The sequence below is a fragment of the Mirounga angustirostris genome, unplaced genomic scaffold (genome assembly GCF_029215605.1).
Source record: "Mirounga angustirostris isolate CCGP_5_RB_7025 unplaced genomic scaffold, mMirAng1.0.hap1 SCAF_6, whole genome shotgun sequence".
Classification (NCBI taxonomy): Eukaryota; Metazoa; Chordata; class Mammalia; order Carnivora; family Phocidae; genus Mirounga; species Mirounga angustirostris.
Window position 1 is genome coordinate 54,190,130 of NW_026991714.1, and position 15,314 is coordinate 54,205,443.

The 15,314-nt window shown below is 37.5% G+C and overlaps 1 protein-coding gene across 5 annotated transcripts in view; it reads right to left on the reverse strand.

The window, feature by feature from the left end:
• Positions 1 to 15,314, reverse strand: part of DNM3 (dynamin 3) — a 560,145-nt gene that overhangs the window by 103,842 nt on the left and 440,989 nt on the right. For all 5 annotated transcript variants that reach the window (XM_064594314.1, XM_064594316.1, XM_064594317.1 and 2 more), the window contains one exon: positions 12,402 to 12,513. In XM_064594314.1, the coding sequence (XP_064450384.1) occupies positions 12,402 to 12,513 (112 nt within the window). The remainder of the gene's footprint in view (positions 1 to 12,401; positions 12,514 to 15,314) is intronic.

Genomic DNA, 15,314 nt, shown 5'->3' on the forward strand with positions numbered 1-15,314 from the left:
TTAAGGAGAGCACTTACGATGAGCACCAGGTGATGTATGGAATTGTTGAATCACCGTATTGAATCACTACATTGTACACGTGAAACTAATATAAGACTATATTTTAACTACACTGGAATTAAAATTTTAAAAAGTGTAATACTGAGACTATGTCAAAAAAGCTATGAAGTAAGACAGAGTTATTCTCATTATTATTAACTAGAGTGAAGTCACTTATTTTGAAAACAATAGAGGAAATAAAATATAAATAAGCCTCAAGAACCCTTCAGAAGTCCCCATTCTATCCCCCACTGTGAGCTTTCTGAGCAACAGATCAATTCTTGCTTTCTTATAGAGTCTATTTGGCAAGATTAATAAATTTGCCAACATAATATAGATTGCAACTCACTTTCAAAGTTTTCTGCCTCCAACTGAACTGCCCTTTGCTCTAACTGATTAAGATAAAAGTCAGGGGGTTCAAAAACTAAGCATTAGGCAATGGTCTTTTAAGATAGGTTTGCCAAAAAAGAACCAAAGGTTTATCGGTGTTGCAAAGATTGAGACAGACAATTCATTTTTATATGCACATGGAACTAAAATAACACTTTGAGGCCAGTAAGGTTTCATCCTTTCTTTTCACTTTAATGATATTCTTATTGGGTTATGCATAAATTAAGCAAATCAGATGGACTCTCCTTAAATCCCAGGGAAATACACTTTCTAAGCTTCTCTAAGAAAATCAAGGAAAGCATATACATTATTCAAAGAAAATAAAAAACCCTAATTGAACTGACTATATCTAAACTGCTTAGAATGTTCTGATTTGCACTTAGACATATTTTAAATGTTAGAAAGGTAATATACATTATGATACTGTACTGTCTGGTTCTTTACGGGTTTGGTGATGGGTTTTCAGTGTTATCTGTAGTCTCTCACCTTCAACCAAGGGCAAGAATTTAGGAGTTGAAGGCCTGGCATAAGAGACAAGACAAATTATCATGCATTTAACATCTATGTTCTTCAGTATGATATATTTTGGTGACATTTGATCTGGCATACTCTATCTTTGCAAATGACTTCTAGAATCCAGTGGACCCCTAAAATAAATACTCTAGGTAATAACTATTTTTCCCATTAATGGAGGCCAACCATGTCCACTTATCTTGCTGAATATGTTGGGAAAGCACTAGACAAAGTATTTTTTAAATGTAAAAACAAGTGTTTAAATCTGATTTTCCTTTCTTTTCTTAAACAGCAAAGCCCACCAATATGTATTACATTTTTGCATTTAACTTAACCAGAACTTACTACTTAGTTTTTTTAAAAAAATGTTTTAGCATGTTTTGGTTCTATTTCTCTTTTTCAAATGTTCTTTCTCTCTAATCAAGGTGGTCAAATTAATACGTCTGCCAGAAGAAATGTAAGAATCCTTTAAGGAGACTGAATCTTTCTTTCAAAGATAATAAAAGATTCATAAGAGAAGAGATTAAATGTAGTTTTTCCCCATAACTTAAAATTTTTTGAAGCATTCATTTCTGAATTCATCAGGATTTCTTTTTTTTTTTAGTTTTCATTTATGTTTCTGCACCAACATCATTAAGAAACTTGAGAGCTTTTGTTATAGAATTTTATTCCTTATTATTTCAAGTATTTCTCTACCTTTAGCTTGCCTAATATCAAAGATATTTAACAAAACCCAAAGTCTTTAATAAATAAATAAAATTAGAAGTCTATTATATTCCTAGAAATGCCTACCAAGAGAGGGCATCACACTAAATAAGGAAATTAAATGTCTTCTTTCTAAGACAAGAAACTTGGAGATAACTTTTTACCTGAAGGCCTCAGTTCTGCAAATGACATTCTTATATTTGTGTACCACAATTTAAGAAAAAGCACAAAAACAACCTCCCACCACCACACCCCATTACTGTATATATTCGTTCACATTCCCAAAACTGACTCATGAAGTCCTAGACTCTGGTCTTCCTCATGAAAACATGGACTTGGAATCCACGGTTCAGGGAAACCCCTCTAAGGAGGAGAGAGACTCTACCCTAAGCAATTTAGAGTATCACTATGCCAACAGAAAAACATTTTCAAAAGGAAAAATAAGTAATGGGCCTGGAAGGAATTTTTTTGACAACTGTGATCTCCTCAGTAAAGGAAAACTTGCTTTTTAAGGAAAAATAACAAAATACATACAATTATTCAAAGAGGAATGTGAACCTGGATGTTTCATTCCATCATAATACAAATCTAAATGTGCATCTATCATGAAAGTTTGTGTCCTTGGAGTTGAGAGGATTAGATCCCAAATCCAAAGTGTAATCTAAAGGTGGCTGAAGCAGATCAGCTTAGTTGTTACTGAGAAAATGAATAGTAGGCTTGTTCCATACACCTCAGAATATACATGTATGGGTGTGTGTGTGTTTGTGTGTGTGTGTTTGCACTGCATTTAATGTATGTGGGAAGATGAAGCCATTCATCCTGCTCATCTAAAGAAACATTAATTTAGCAGATTTCATTCTCTTTAGAGTCTGGTTAATATCATAAATAAGAAAATGCCATTCCCTAAATAAACAATTAGCCATTGTGAGTCTTAAATGAGTCACCTTTTACAGCTGGCTCACGTATATGGCAGGCAACAAGTTAGGTATGTTGCCTTGGGGACAATTCAGAACAAGCATTCCAGAATTGGAGGGAAAAAAGAATCTCATATTCTCCTTCTGAAGACTCCAGATCTATACTCTGGAGACAGCACAGCTTGTATTCCAGTGTTTTCCATTTATACTGAAATTCTAAGCTAAAGGAAAATAGCATGCAGATGTGCTGTTTGTGATTTCAGGAGGCTCTTTCGTGCCAGAGTACATGGTCAGTATAATGATCAGATTTTAAAAGTATTAGCATTACATTTTTTCACCATTCATAACATAAACAATTAAAAATTAAGGCATAAGGGCAATAAATACCAACACTTTCCAAAGTAGCCGCTCTTCAATTAAAAACCCAAACAATCAGTGCTTGCATCTTTAACACTTGTCAACTGACACTATGGCACCTGAAGATATCCCCTCAGCATTGTACCAAGTTTTCATTATGCAAAATGGTGGCTCCTGGTGCCTGAAGACTCTGGAAGGTCTTCTGCATCATCCTAGAGGTACCCTTATGAGCAGCAGCTTAGCATTTTGGGGTTTTATTGCTCATTGCATTATAATTATCTGAAAATCAGTAAACTCTATTAAACTGAACATGCCCAGAAGAATTTGACCAAGCAAGACACAATAAATGGATGACTCCTATAGAGAAGTGTTTTCTTTTGGGACTTTTACAAATCCCTGCAAGTCATCATCAGTGAATCACTAGTGAAAGAGGCATTTCATTAATGCTTTTCGAGTGGTCTAAGGATTACACTCCCCACAAAATGTCAGTAGCTGGTTCCCTGATCATCAGCATACACAGACTAGTTATTAGTGCACTCACAATTAGCTCACAGTACTTAACAAACAAACAAGAGATGGAGCACATGAAATTCTAGAGACTCATTGTAAATGACCAGATCAGACATATTTACTACTCAAGGATTGAAATACATCATATGGTATAAGAACAAAATATGGGTTTTTATATTTTGTCCAAATGTTTTTTTCTAATAGTGGTAGTATTAGGTAGAAATATTACCCTTTACTTTGTATAAGAAATCTCTAACTAATTTTATAAGCTACTGCTGTTTTAAAAAAGTGGACTGAATCCACCCGCCTTGCTTCTTCACAAATGTCTATCTTGTACTTTTCTTGTAGTATTTTAACTTTATTAAATATTATTACTTGGGTCATAAGCAGTTCTATCCAGATATAAATTCATAAAGTGACACATTTTCAATACCAACCATGGCTTCAACATATTCTGTAACAGCACATTCCATCAAATTAAACTGCAAGATTTCCCACATTTGTTTTACATTCTATATGTATGGCTTATGAATAGCAATTTTGATGAATTCCAGCTGGTTTAAATATGCAGGCAGCCCCTTATAGAACAGATTCTTTTCAATTCTTATTGTATTCAATGAGGCCCATTTTAAGTGGGCCACCTGGTAGGATGAAACACTAATAATTCTCCATAGAAAAAAGGAAAAACAAATCACCCTGCTAAACTTAAGACCATCTTCCCTAACTATGCTACTATTATAGAACTAATGTAAGTGAGAAGTAGTTCTAATCTTTTGGAAGAATTGAATTTAAATTCAAACAAGCCAGCAACCCTATGAATGACTAAATTGCTCCTTTATCTAATGACAATAACAATATTAAGATCATTTTCCCCATCGGTGTGTGTTGCCTGGTCTCACAAATCCATCATGCACATTCATCTCTTCCTCCATCCCCCATACCCTCCCGCTTCCGTCCAGCTGGAATACATCAGGGTGCAGAAGCCAAGTCAAATGTGGACCCCACCCTCCTCCATCCATTTTAAGGCACCTTCAAAGCCAGAGCACTGATCTAGGTCAGTTTCACCAGCAAAGCCAGCCATCCTGCTATTTAAGACTCCAGTTTGGGGTTTTTATAACTGCACATTAACATGAGAGCTTTGACTTTTGGTTAAAAACTACGCTGCACTGAGTTTCATCAGATTGTTGTACCCTTTCTGCAGAAGAGTCCTTATTATTAAATCTTCATAATCTTTGCTCGTGTCGACCTCTTTCCTTATATTATCAACCTCTCTGAACCACCCAATAACCAACCCTAAAGAACGGTTAACACTTCCCTTCCACAAGGTCAAAACGGAGCAGCCGTTAGGGTAGTCCAAACGTATGTTTTCCCCGGCATTTGCAAGCCCTAGATCATTGGTGTGCTGTCACAGACAACAGTCATTTCAATGGGCCCAGAAACACTCTTGCCAAGATACATGCGGCAGGGGAGTGGGGGCCGGAGAGAAAGAGGAGCTGCAATAGGACAAAGAACTTACTTTGTTGTTCCCCTGTGCATGTGGCCGCAAGGAAAAAAAAAGAAAGAAAGAAATATGTTAAACATAAACTTATTTAAAGATTTTCATGCTAGAGCAAAATCAAAACAAATAATTTATTCCCTGACATCCCATACATACATACAGCACCCAAAGCCCATGGGCAAGTCGAAGAATCCACTTATATTAAATGAAATCACATATTTATAACAGCAGAAAATTATGACAGAGATTTCCCCCTTTCTTCCTACCCGGAATCCTTGGAGTATGGGAACCTGGCCAAAAAGCACTGGTTTGAATTGGTAATAAGTGAACTGTTAGCATGAAAGGCAAAATAGTTAGTATGTCAGCTTGCCCTTTCCTGACAACCCCTCCTCCAACATGCCAAGCTGTGGAAAATTTCATCAGCCAATGCATTTTTAAACAAACACTGCATCCTTGGTTTCAAAGAAGGTGGAAAAAGAAAGGAAAAGAGAGCAGAGGAAAGGAGTGGGTGGTTCTGGGGAGACAGGGTAAGCAGACCAAGTTACGACCTCCATCTGTACCATTCCTCTACTTCATAAATTATGAGTTTTGTCCCAGGTTGGCATGGGAAGTGAAAGCTGTATAGTGGGGATGCGGCCAAAGTAAACACTGGTCCACATTCAAGAAAATGGGTCTGGAAAGGTTAGTCACCAAAAAATGCAGTCATTTCTACAAGAGACACTCTGGATAGAGACACAGCAGCCAGCGACAGGCGGCGGGCAAACGGCTCTCCTGTTTCAAACTGGAGCAGCAAGAGTATGATTTATATCAAACAATTTAACTCACATATGGCTTAAAAAAATAAAATGGTGATTCATTACTCCCAGGGCAACCCGAGTCCTTGCAAGGTCAGATCCTGTGGGGAAGACGTGATGGGATATGGGCCGGGAACAGATCTGAACTCTTCTCACGAGGGGCCCAGAAGGAATTTCTCGCTGCGATGCCGAGTTGAAGAGAGCTGTTAGGAAACTGCGTGCATCTGTGGAGGAGACTGAGCACAGGGTGGAGTAACAGGTTGGGCTGGAGATCTGGCATTTAGTTTTAAACGAGGATGTGCAGGGAGAAATACTACATACCGAAATTTTCTGGAGAGGGGCAAGGCAACAATCACAGGAGAGGATATTTTCTTAAAAACAATGCCAACTGGTGACTCTGGGGAAATGTCTAATCCAAGGACCATCAGAGCCATCACATTTAATAATAACATAAGTTTGAAGACACTGATAAAACAGTGTAGAGAAGCTTCTTGGCATTGGGAGTTGCCATGATATCACCGTTAACATCACTGGCTTCTGTGAGACATAAATAATGATACAAGAATGAATGAAGGGGGGGGGGAAGTCTCTGTAAGGAATATGCCAACCATTCAAGAAGGCAATAAAGATCCCCACAGGGAATTTTATCAGGAGTAAAATACTATTTTAGAGAATAACAGGACCCTGGTTCTCCAAAGAAGTGCAATATTGCTGAAAATACCTCAAACAGATGGAGTTTATTGAATTCCACAGCAGTGCAGCTTTTGATCTACCAAATAAGTTTCAGGAGTTCAACCAAGTATTTTTTACACATTAGGGAATGACTGGCTTCTCTGCTCCACGGCAGATGGTTCTGTTTGTAGTGGCAACAATGATGTCACAGAGTAGGGGCCTTGATCCTTAAATATGAGAAACATCCAAGTGGAGGACGTGGTGTGGCTTTGCCATTTCTTTTTTCCTTCAATCATTTCCCAATTGTCTATTCTGAGAGAGGCATAACAGTCATGAATGGTGAACTGTAAATGTTTTATAATTCCCTCCACTACTCTGCGTGGCAGCGATTTATGTTTAGATCATGGCAAGTACCTCCATTGAAGAAAAACGAAACTCTTCAGAATTGGTCACGTGGCTGCTTGACGTTGTGTGGGAAGCACTGACGAATAAGCTAAGAATAAAGTGATGTGTGGCCAGGCTAAGTGTGGGCACTGTCAGTCTTATATTTTTAGATGGCTGAATAAATAAATGCATGTGAGTGGTCATCCCATATTAAAAAGTATTTATGGAGGTCTGTGGGCATTCTTTTTTCTCCCCCCTCGAATGATACAGAGGCCCTCCCCACCCCCCTAGTTGCTATTTGCCACAGAGACACATTCAGTTTTAGAGTCTATCCACAAGGAATTTCTGAAGTCCCCAAAGACTTCATTGATAGAGGGGTTTCAACTTCCAAAGCAGTCCTAAAAGCATTCACTATGACCAGGCAAGTCTTGAATTCAGAGGTAAAAGTTCCGGGGTGTTTCACATTCTACTGCCATTTTTCACCACTTAACTCATACCCTATAGGGGAGGACCATCCATCTCTACAGCCAATGGAAGTCTCTTCAGAAATGCTGAGGTGTGTAATTTAACAAATAGGCAAAACTAAATTTGCACCAAATTTATTTCCAGGGCACCCACTACTCTGCAGGCTGCTTTTTCAGATAGCCCACAGGCCAGCATCGGAGGGCAGGCCTGTGAATCCTCACTTTCCCTGACAGGCAGCCCCTTGGGCTCACTCCTGACGGACGAACGGAGCCTTCCAAGCCAGCCTGGCCACAGGGCAGCACAACCCAAGACACCCCCTAAACAATTCTGCCTCCTCAGCCAACAGTTAAGGAAATTCTCCCTCATGTGCCCAAGTCTCACTGATAGTTTGCAAAGGAAAACGTAACTACTAAACTGGAAATTAGGGTTTCATGGACCATTAATGATTTTCATCAATAATAAAGGCTACGTGGCATTGAACACATTCACCCAGTTGCAGCACCAAGCTAGAAGTCATGTGCAATAGTTCTCACTTAATCCTATAAAATCACGCAGGGGAAGGTAGCATTATTTTGAGTTTAAAAAAGAATACTAAAAAAAAAAAAAAGAGTTAAGTAAGTAGCCTGAGCCACACAGCCAATAAATAGAAGGGTCAGGATTCAAATGTGAGTAGATCTGACTTAAAGTCTACCTCATTTCACTGCACACAAAATGTCCCAAGGAATTTGGAATTCTTTAGTGTTTATATACAATTTAAGTCATACTGTTAGCTGACAAAACTGTGCCAGAAAAGTCCATCATTTTTTATATCACGCTCTTTAGATATTTAATGAAATTCACATTTATTTGTATTCACACTTACTGATGCATGTACATATATTTTTTCCTGTAAAATAATCTTTTCAAAGTTCTTTAATTGTAGCCTATAATACTGGTACACACACACACTTTTTATCTCATTTTCATCAGTAAAAAAACCCTAAAATACTATGAATTAATTCCTTCAGAAAAATCTCTACTTCAAAATTGTGTAATAATTCAATTATTTAACAAATTTTATACAAATTTTATAGTGGTTATAATTTTAATTTAATGGCCAAAGGAAATAGAAGTTAAAGAAATAAAATTCTGCTAAATCCAAATTCAGATTTACATATATTTTTAAAGTACTGTGGCTGCTCAGAAAGATGAGGTAACTGGTAGAAGTCTAAATTTGTGGCTCAGAGAGGTTATGTGTAAGTTCATGGAGTATGGCAGTGCCATAGTGGGAAACTGGATCCAGGACTTCTCATTTCCATGTTAGGGCCACACATTACACTGCTCAAATGTGAAGTCTACATTTTGCTTTGGAACCAGAAAGATTAAGGGACTAAAGGTAATTAGAAAATCCACATAGAAATATAGTTGGGCTGTTGCATTTTATACAGATATCCACTGTGGTTCCTACCACATTGTAATTATTTATTTGCATCCCTCACTTCCACTAGATTTGAAACTCCTATAAAGTAAGAATTGCATCTTTTTCTATTTGAATTTCTAGAATCTTCCATAACAGTGATGGATGAAGGGAAGGAAGGGAGAGAAGAGGGTGGAAGAGAAAGAAAGAAAAAAAAAATCTGTAGAAAACTCCAAGAGAAACAACCCAAGAGATAGAAAACACCAGGTAGCAGAACAAATGCTATGATATGAGTGACATAAAAATATTCCATCATGTGGACATGATAGAAAAAATATGATGGGGAAAAGCATGTCATAAAAAAGTGGGCAATCTTAGTTGAAAAAAAAGTTTGTCTAAAACCAAAATGGGGGTGATGACTATTTATCAAAATGAAGCCAAAATTGCACAATTTTAAAAAAATTATCTTTGTAGATTTTTTTCCAGTCAAAATAGAGGTGTTTTGTGTAGAAAGTAGAACTTCTTGAGTCTAGACTTATGTCCATGTATGACAAATAAATGTTTCATTTTTAGAACAGTGATTGATTTGCTGTCAACTCAGTGGTTTATTGATACAAAACCCAAATGACACACCAGAAGTCCTAAAAATTTACTTACAGAGAGACCTCTGTTATTAGGTTAATCTGACTTTTTCATCAACTCTTTCTAAATTAGGAATAACTGTACCTAAAAGTATCCATTCCCCCAAATCTAAGCATGCTCACAAAATGAATGTTTACACAAGCATTCTACTTAGATTGCTTTCAGTAGTTAGCTGCCATTTAAACATCTGAAAGTCAAGCAATCGTGTAATATAACCTCCAGAACTACATGGTGCATAAGAAATGCAAATATTGTTTATGATGAAAACTGAGAAAAGCAATGTTCATGGCATACTGCCAAGTTTAATTTCCTGTCATGTCTTTGGCATATAGTAAAAAACCCTTTTGTCTCGACCTTCCAAGCAACTGTACCAAAAGTGTATTTATAAACAAAAATGATGTGAAAAGAATCAAACAGATTGCATAGGACAACTCTAGATTTGCTTAAAATTGAGTATTCTGATAAAAAATGCAAATATTTCATTGCCTGTCTTTGTGCAGAGCTATGGATACATGAAAATCCACATTTGTAAATTTGGATTCACCAGAGATAGGAAGGTAATTTTGTTTTTCCAAGACAGTTTTCCCTCACAAGAGATGTATTACATAATTTCTTTAAATAGCAAACTTGTCTAGTGCATTTAAAATAAGTCTGACAAAAGCATGACTGAAAAATATTCTTCACAAACTTTAAGTTGCATGGTAGGAAGACATACATCCAACACACAAACATTCTATACAACCAAGCATTATTTGGAAATAGAAAATAGCATAAAGTATTTATGATCTCATTGGGCTCATTATAATATCCACATTGTTTTAGCTCTCATCTACTTGTTAAAGCAGTCTGTGATGAAAATGATAATTATCATCATCATCATCATTATAAATAGAGTGCTTACTTGTGCCCACCCTGTTTATGCTTTCCCTGCATTCTCTCACTTAATCCTGTCAACCAAGCTATAGGGGACTCCTGTTATTTCCATTTTAGAAATGGGAATTTTGAAACATAAAAAGGCTAGACATCTCACAGCTTACATGTGAACTTCTGGAATTTCAGTCTCGGGAGTTTGACACTAAAACCTCTGCTTGAACACACTTGCTGTACAGCTTCCTGTAATACCCCGCCATATAATCTTTTAGAAAGTGTCCCTCTTATCATGTCACTAACTGGCTGGAAACCCTTTAATGGCTTCCCATCTCACTTAAAACTCAAATGCTCACCACATCCTTCAAGACCAATATAATCTGCCCCGACTACCCTCTTGGAAACTATCAAATATTTTTGTCCTCCCTCATTGTGTTCCAGATTCACTGACTTTTTGTTGCTCTTCTGAGACACTGAGTGGCTTTGCACTTGTTAGCCCTCTCCACAAATATTCTTCCCCTCATTTCATTTTCTCCCTCCCTTCCTTCAGGAGCCTACTCAAATGGCAACTCTTCAAAGGGGCTTTCCCTCATCATCTTCACTAAAAGAAAGCTTACCTGCCCCTCTCTGATTGTCTGTCCCTTTAATTTTCTTTATTTTTTATAGACTGTATCACTCCCATAAAATCACACTACATAATTATACAGTTATTCGTTCACTTGTTTAATGTCTGCTCCTTGGGGATGGGACCTTATTGCGCACCTCTGTAGCACCAGGGCTTAGAACGGCGCCTGGCAAAAAGCGTGTGCTCCACAGGCTTTGTGGACTGAGTGAATAAAAAAATTAAGCATATGTACATTTTTAATATAGAATGTATGTGAAACTAAACACACCACCATCAATGGAGAGGGAAGACTAATAAATGATTAGAATTAATAATAAAAGTACAGGTGATACTCTTAGTTTTTAAGTGATTTCTCACGTGCAATTTTTGGAGTGGCATATAGTTATGTAAATATATATGTACACAGTGATAAAATTTGGACAACCATGGAAATCATACAGATACCTCTGTGCTTGGTTATCACCGGGAAAGGGTCTTGTTTCACCTCATTTGGAGGGCACAGGGTATGTTGTGGGGGGTTCGTTGTTTTAGGTGCTGGCCAGGCAAGGGTAGGTTGGGATGGAGTTAAGAGGTCTATGTAGGAGCTAAAATAACAGCAATGAGAAGAACTTTTTGGCACAAATCCCTAATCCTTTACCTCTGGAACTCTGTTAAATTCCAGTGCAACCTCAGGGATGGGGTCAAGGCCAAAGTTCCTCCAGAGATGTTTCAATTGCCCCCCCCCCCCCGCACCCATATTTCAGACTTTCTCTTGAGAAGACTCTTCCTACTGGGAGCCTAGAAATGACCTGACTTGTGCATGATCAGTCCTATAAACCGATCTAGAGCCAAGTAAGCACCACAAGGGTCAAGCTGGACCAAATCCCCAAGGCTCAGTCTCAGCACTTGCGTTCTGAGGAGACACCTGGACAGAACATCTTAAGGGGACAGGAAGTAAGCAGAAAGAGCCGCTCATCAGTGGCATCTGTCTAACGGTGTGTGTACATGTTGGGTGGGACTCCTGAAATTCAAATCCAGACATTTTCCAAAGAACACAAACAGAAGTTCTGTTTATTAACTTGAATGCGAGAAGTGACTTCAAACACTTGAAGTATATTTATAAAGATAAGTAGGAACGGCAATATAATGTTTTTCTTCTTTCACACTCCAAATGACATTAACCAGAATTTGAATACAGATGTAATTTTGGATTCAGGTACTACAGACATAATGAAAGGAGGTAGATTTTTATAAAAATAAGTACATTTTTAAGTATATGAAATAGTGTGATGACATGATATATATACTATGACTATATGAAGAATGTTCTAAACAGCTGTATGAATACTAGGACAACTGTGAAATACCACATAAGGGAAAATAAAATTTTAAATTAAAACGAAGAAATTCTCTCTTGGTCTGAGATTACATATATTATGCTTTATGGCAAAGTAGGGCATTTTCTCTAACAAACAGACTGATAAACTTCTAGAAACTAATGGAGAAAAAGAAATATGAGCAAAGTATTACTTAGAACTGTTCCAAACTAATTAAATCAAAAGAGAACTAGTTTCTCCATTATATAGTATATAGAATTATGTCTTCTTAAGCATGGTTAATAATTATAAGATAAGAGATATATCCAACTTACTAAAGACTTATCAGGATAAACCCCAGCTCTTAGCAGAGATGCCTTCCAGCTGTCTACATCCTCCTGCGAGTCACATGCCAGCTCAAGGAAGCGATAGTCTTTGTACACATTCCTGGAATTAAAAAAAAAATCATGCTTTTAGTCTGGAACCAAATTCAAAATGATTTTATATCACTGCAGACAATGATGATGCAAATGACAGTCCAAATGGATAATTCTCAGACAGTCACTGGAGGAAAAAAAAACAATTCGTTGTATTTAAAATAACTGGTAAATTCCTATGTTTATTACATAAGCTTTTTAAAACTTCACATGAAAGAATTCAGAGCCACTTGTGCCGCTAAGCAATAAGAAGGGGAGGAAAGAGAAATGCTCTCAGGATGGTACACTGGGTGCCAAGTCAGAGTGGTGCCAGGGGAATGGATCTGCTGCCGCCTAGTAATTAATCAATTTTCTGAAACCATTTTATAAGCCTAAATGGCTCATAAAACTTTAAAAGATACAGCAATAATCTTACAAACTTAAAATACTATCCTATATTCAAAACAGAAATGCTCATTGATACCGTGGAAAGGAAAAAACATTAGCCAGTATTCAACAGAGTGAAATGCTAATAAGGGCATATTGACAACTGGGGCAATACTATAATTTTGTTTCTTTTCCTAACAATAAAATAATACGTAAGATGTAATACATGCCCGTTTAGAAAGATTTGGAAACTAGATAAAAGAATAAAAATGGTGACAAGTATCCACTTTCCACGGTTTACAGATAAACATTTCTTTATACTCTTGTTCTATCCATCTTTCACACAGTTGAGGTCTCCCCAACCCCCTTCTCTCTCTGTCAACTTTGAGTCCTTTTTTTACTTACTATATTATGGTCATTTACTTAGGCCATTACATCTTTATAAACATCAAATTAGAATGGCATGATATTCATTAATATAAATGTATGATAATTTACTTAACCTCTTCCAGATATTAATTAGGTAATTTCCTTTATTTTTATAATCAGAAATAATGCTTAAGTGAGTATTTTTATCCATAAGCCTTTCACACTTACTCTTATTTTCTGAGGATAGATTCCTATAAATAGAATTATAGGATCAAACTTACAGTCATTTTTAAAGACGCTGATATGCATTACCAATCACCTTTCCAGAAGAGATTTAGACGGATACTAGCAGAATACCAGAAATTATAGTCTTTTTCTCTTCTTATTCTCTTCCAGGATATTCTCATTCATGCCTAAGAGCCTTAGTTTACACCTAAACTCAGAAGGCTCACAAATTTATATCTCTTACCCAGGACTGCCCCAGATTCACAGTGTTTACTGACTTCTCCACTTGACTATCTCAAAGCCACCCTGACATGAACAACTGAATCGGTGATTTTGGCTTGCCCTTCCCTACCCTCCACTCTCATACCCGCTTTCATCTGACTACCTAAAAGTGCACTTCCTGATCACACTGTCACCCTCCCTCAAACCTCACTGTACCCTCCTCATGGATCTCCCTGCATCACATGGCTCCTTTAAATTTGCTCTCCACATGGAATCCTCATGATCTCCTGAAATGTGAATCAGATATTTTTACCCATGGAGTCAAACACTCTAATAGCCACCTGCTTTTAGGGAAAGACTACACTGTCTACCATGGCCTTTAAAACCCTGTGTAGTCTGGCCCGTAACTGTTACCTTCCTCTCCAGCTTCTTTTCACACTCTACTTTCCCTTGCTTTTTTGGCTCCAGGCATGCTGTTCTTCTTTTGCCTCCTGAAATGTGCCATGCCCACTCTCAAAGGTCTCTGCCTGTAGCTCTTTTCTTCTTCCCTCATTGCACAATTAATGCCTACTCTTTCTTGGAATCTTGGGTCATATTCCTATTTACCTTTCCTTCATAGCACTAATCACAGTTGTGAATTCAGAATTATGTGTGGGTTTCTTTTTCTTTTTTATTTCTTATTTATTTATTTATTTACTTGCTTCCTTACTTAGCTATTGTCTATCTTTCCAACTAGCTCACAAGCAACATTAGGACAGAGAATATGTCATTTTTATGCTTATCATTATATCCCCCAGGGGACTTGGGGAAGATGATGACTTAATTGTGCTTTGCTGCCTCTCCACTTCTAACTCAGGTCAAACACATCTTCTTTTCTTGAGTCAAGCCAACTTTGGGACCGGTACTCGGGTAGAGGGTATGAGCTAGATAGTTTCTTGCTCTGGGCTGAACAGAGCTTTGGGACCACAGCAGGAAAACTCAAAGGCAAGGACCAGCATGTAGCAGGCCTTGGTAGGGCTGTCCCTCAATGATCACAGGACTCCTGGGTGTGCCTGATCCTCTGGCTGTAAGGAAGTGTGGGGGGTGCTGAGTCTTCTCTACCCTAATGCAAAAGAAAGCCTCCCTCTTGGTGCCTCAATAAGTAAATGGTAACTTGCCTATTTTGGGCCTGTGATGATGGAGATGTCTGTGCCTTCCCACCCTCACAGGACCAGTCCCCTTAAAGTGTCCAGCAGCTGGACCTGTGCCACAATGAACAAAGGAAAATAAAAGGACATCTAATAAGGATGTCTCATAGCCAGAGAAAGCAAGAATGAAGAGAGCAATCAGAACAGCTTATCAATAAAGAACTGTTGGGGAAAGCAGAAGAAGAGTATTTGAAGAGGTACAAGTACAACATTAAGAAAAACTTCCTGAAACTAAAAAATAAGATTTGTAAGTCAAAATATTTAGTAGGTAAGTTGAAGGAAAGGATGATGAATGTTGAGCCTAGAATTAGTAGTTTTCAAGATCTAGTGGGAGAATTTTTAAAAATACAAGGATAGAGAAGTTATGAAAGTGTGGAGGAAAGAACACCTAACCTGTAAATAATAGGAGTTCCAGAAAAAGAAAAGGAAAGTGGGGGGAGAA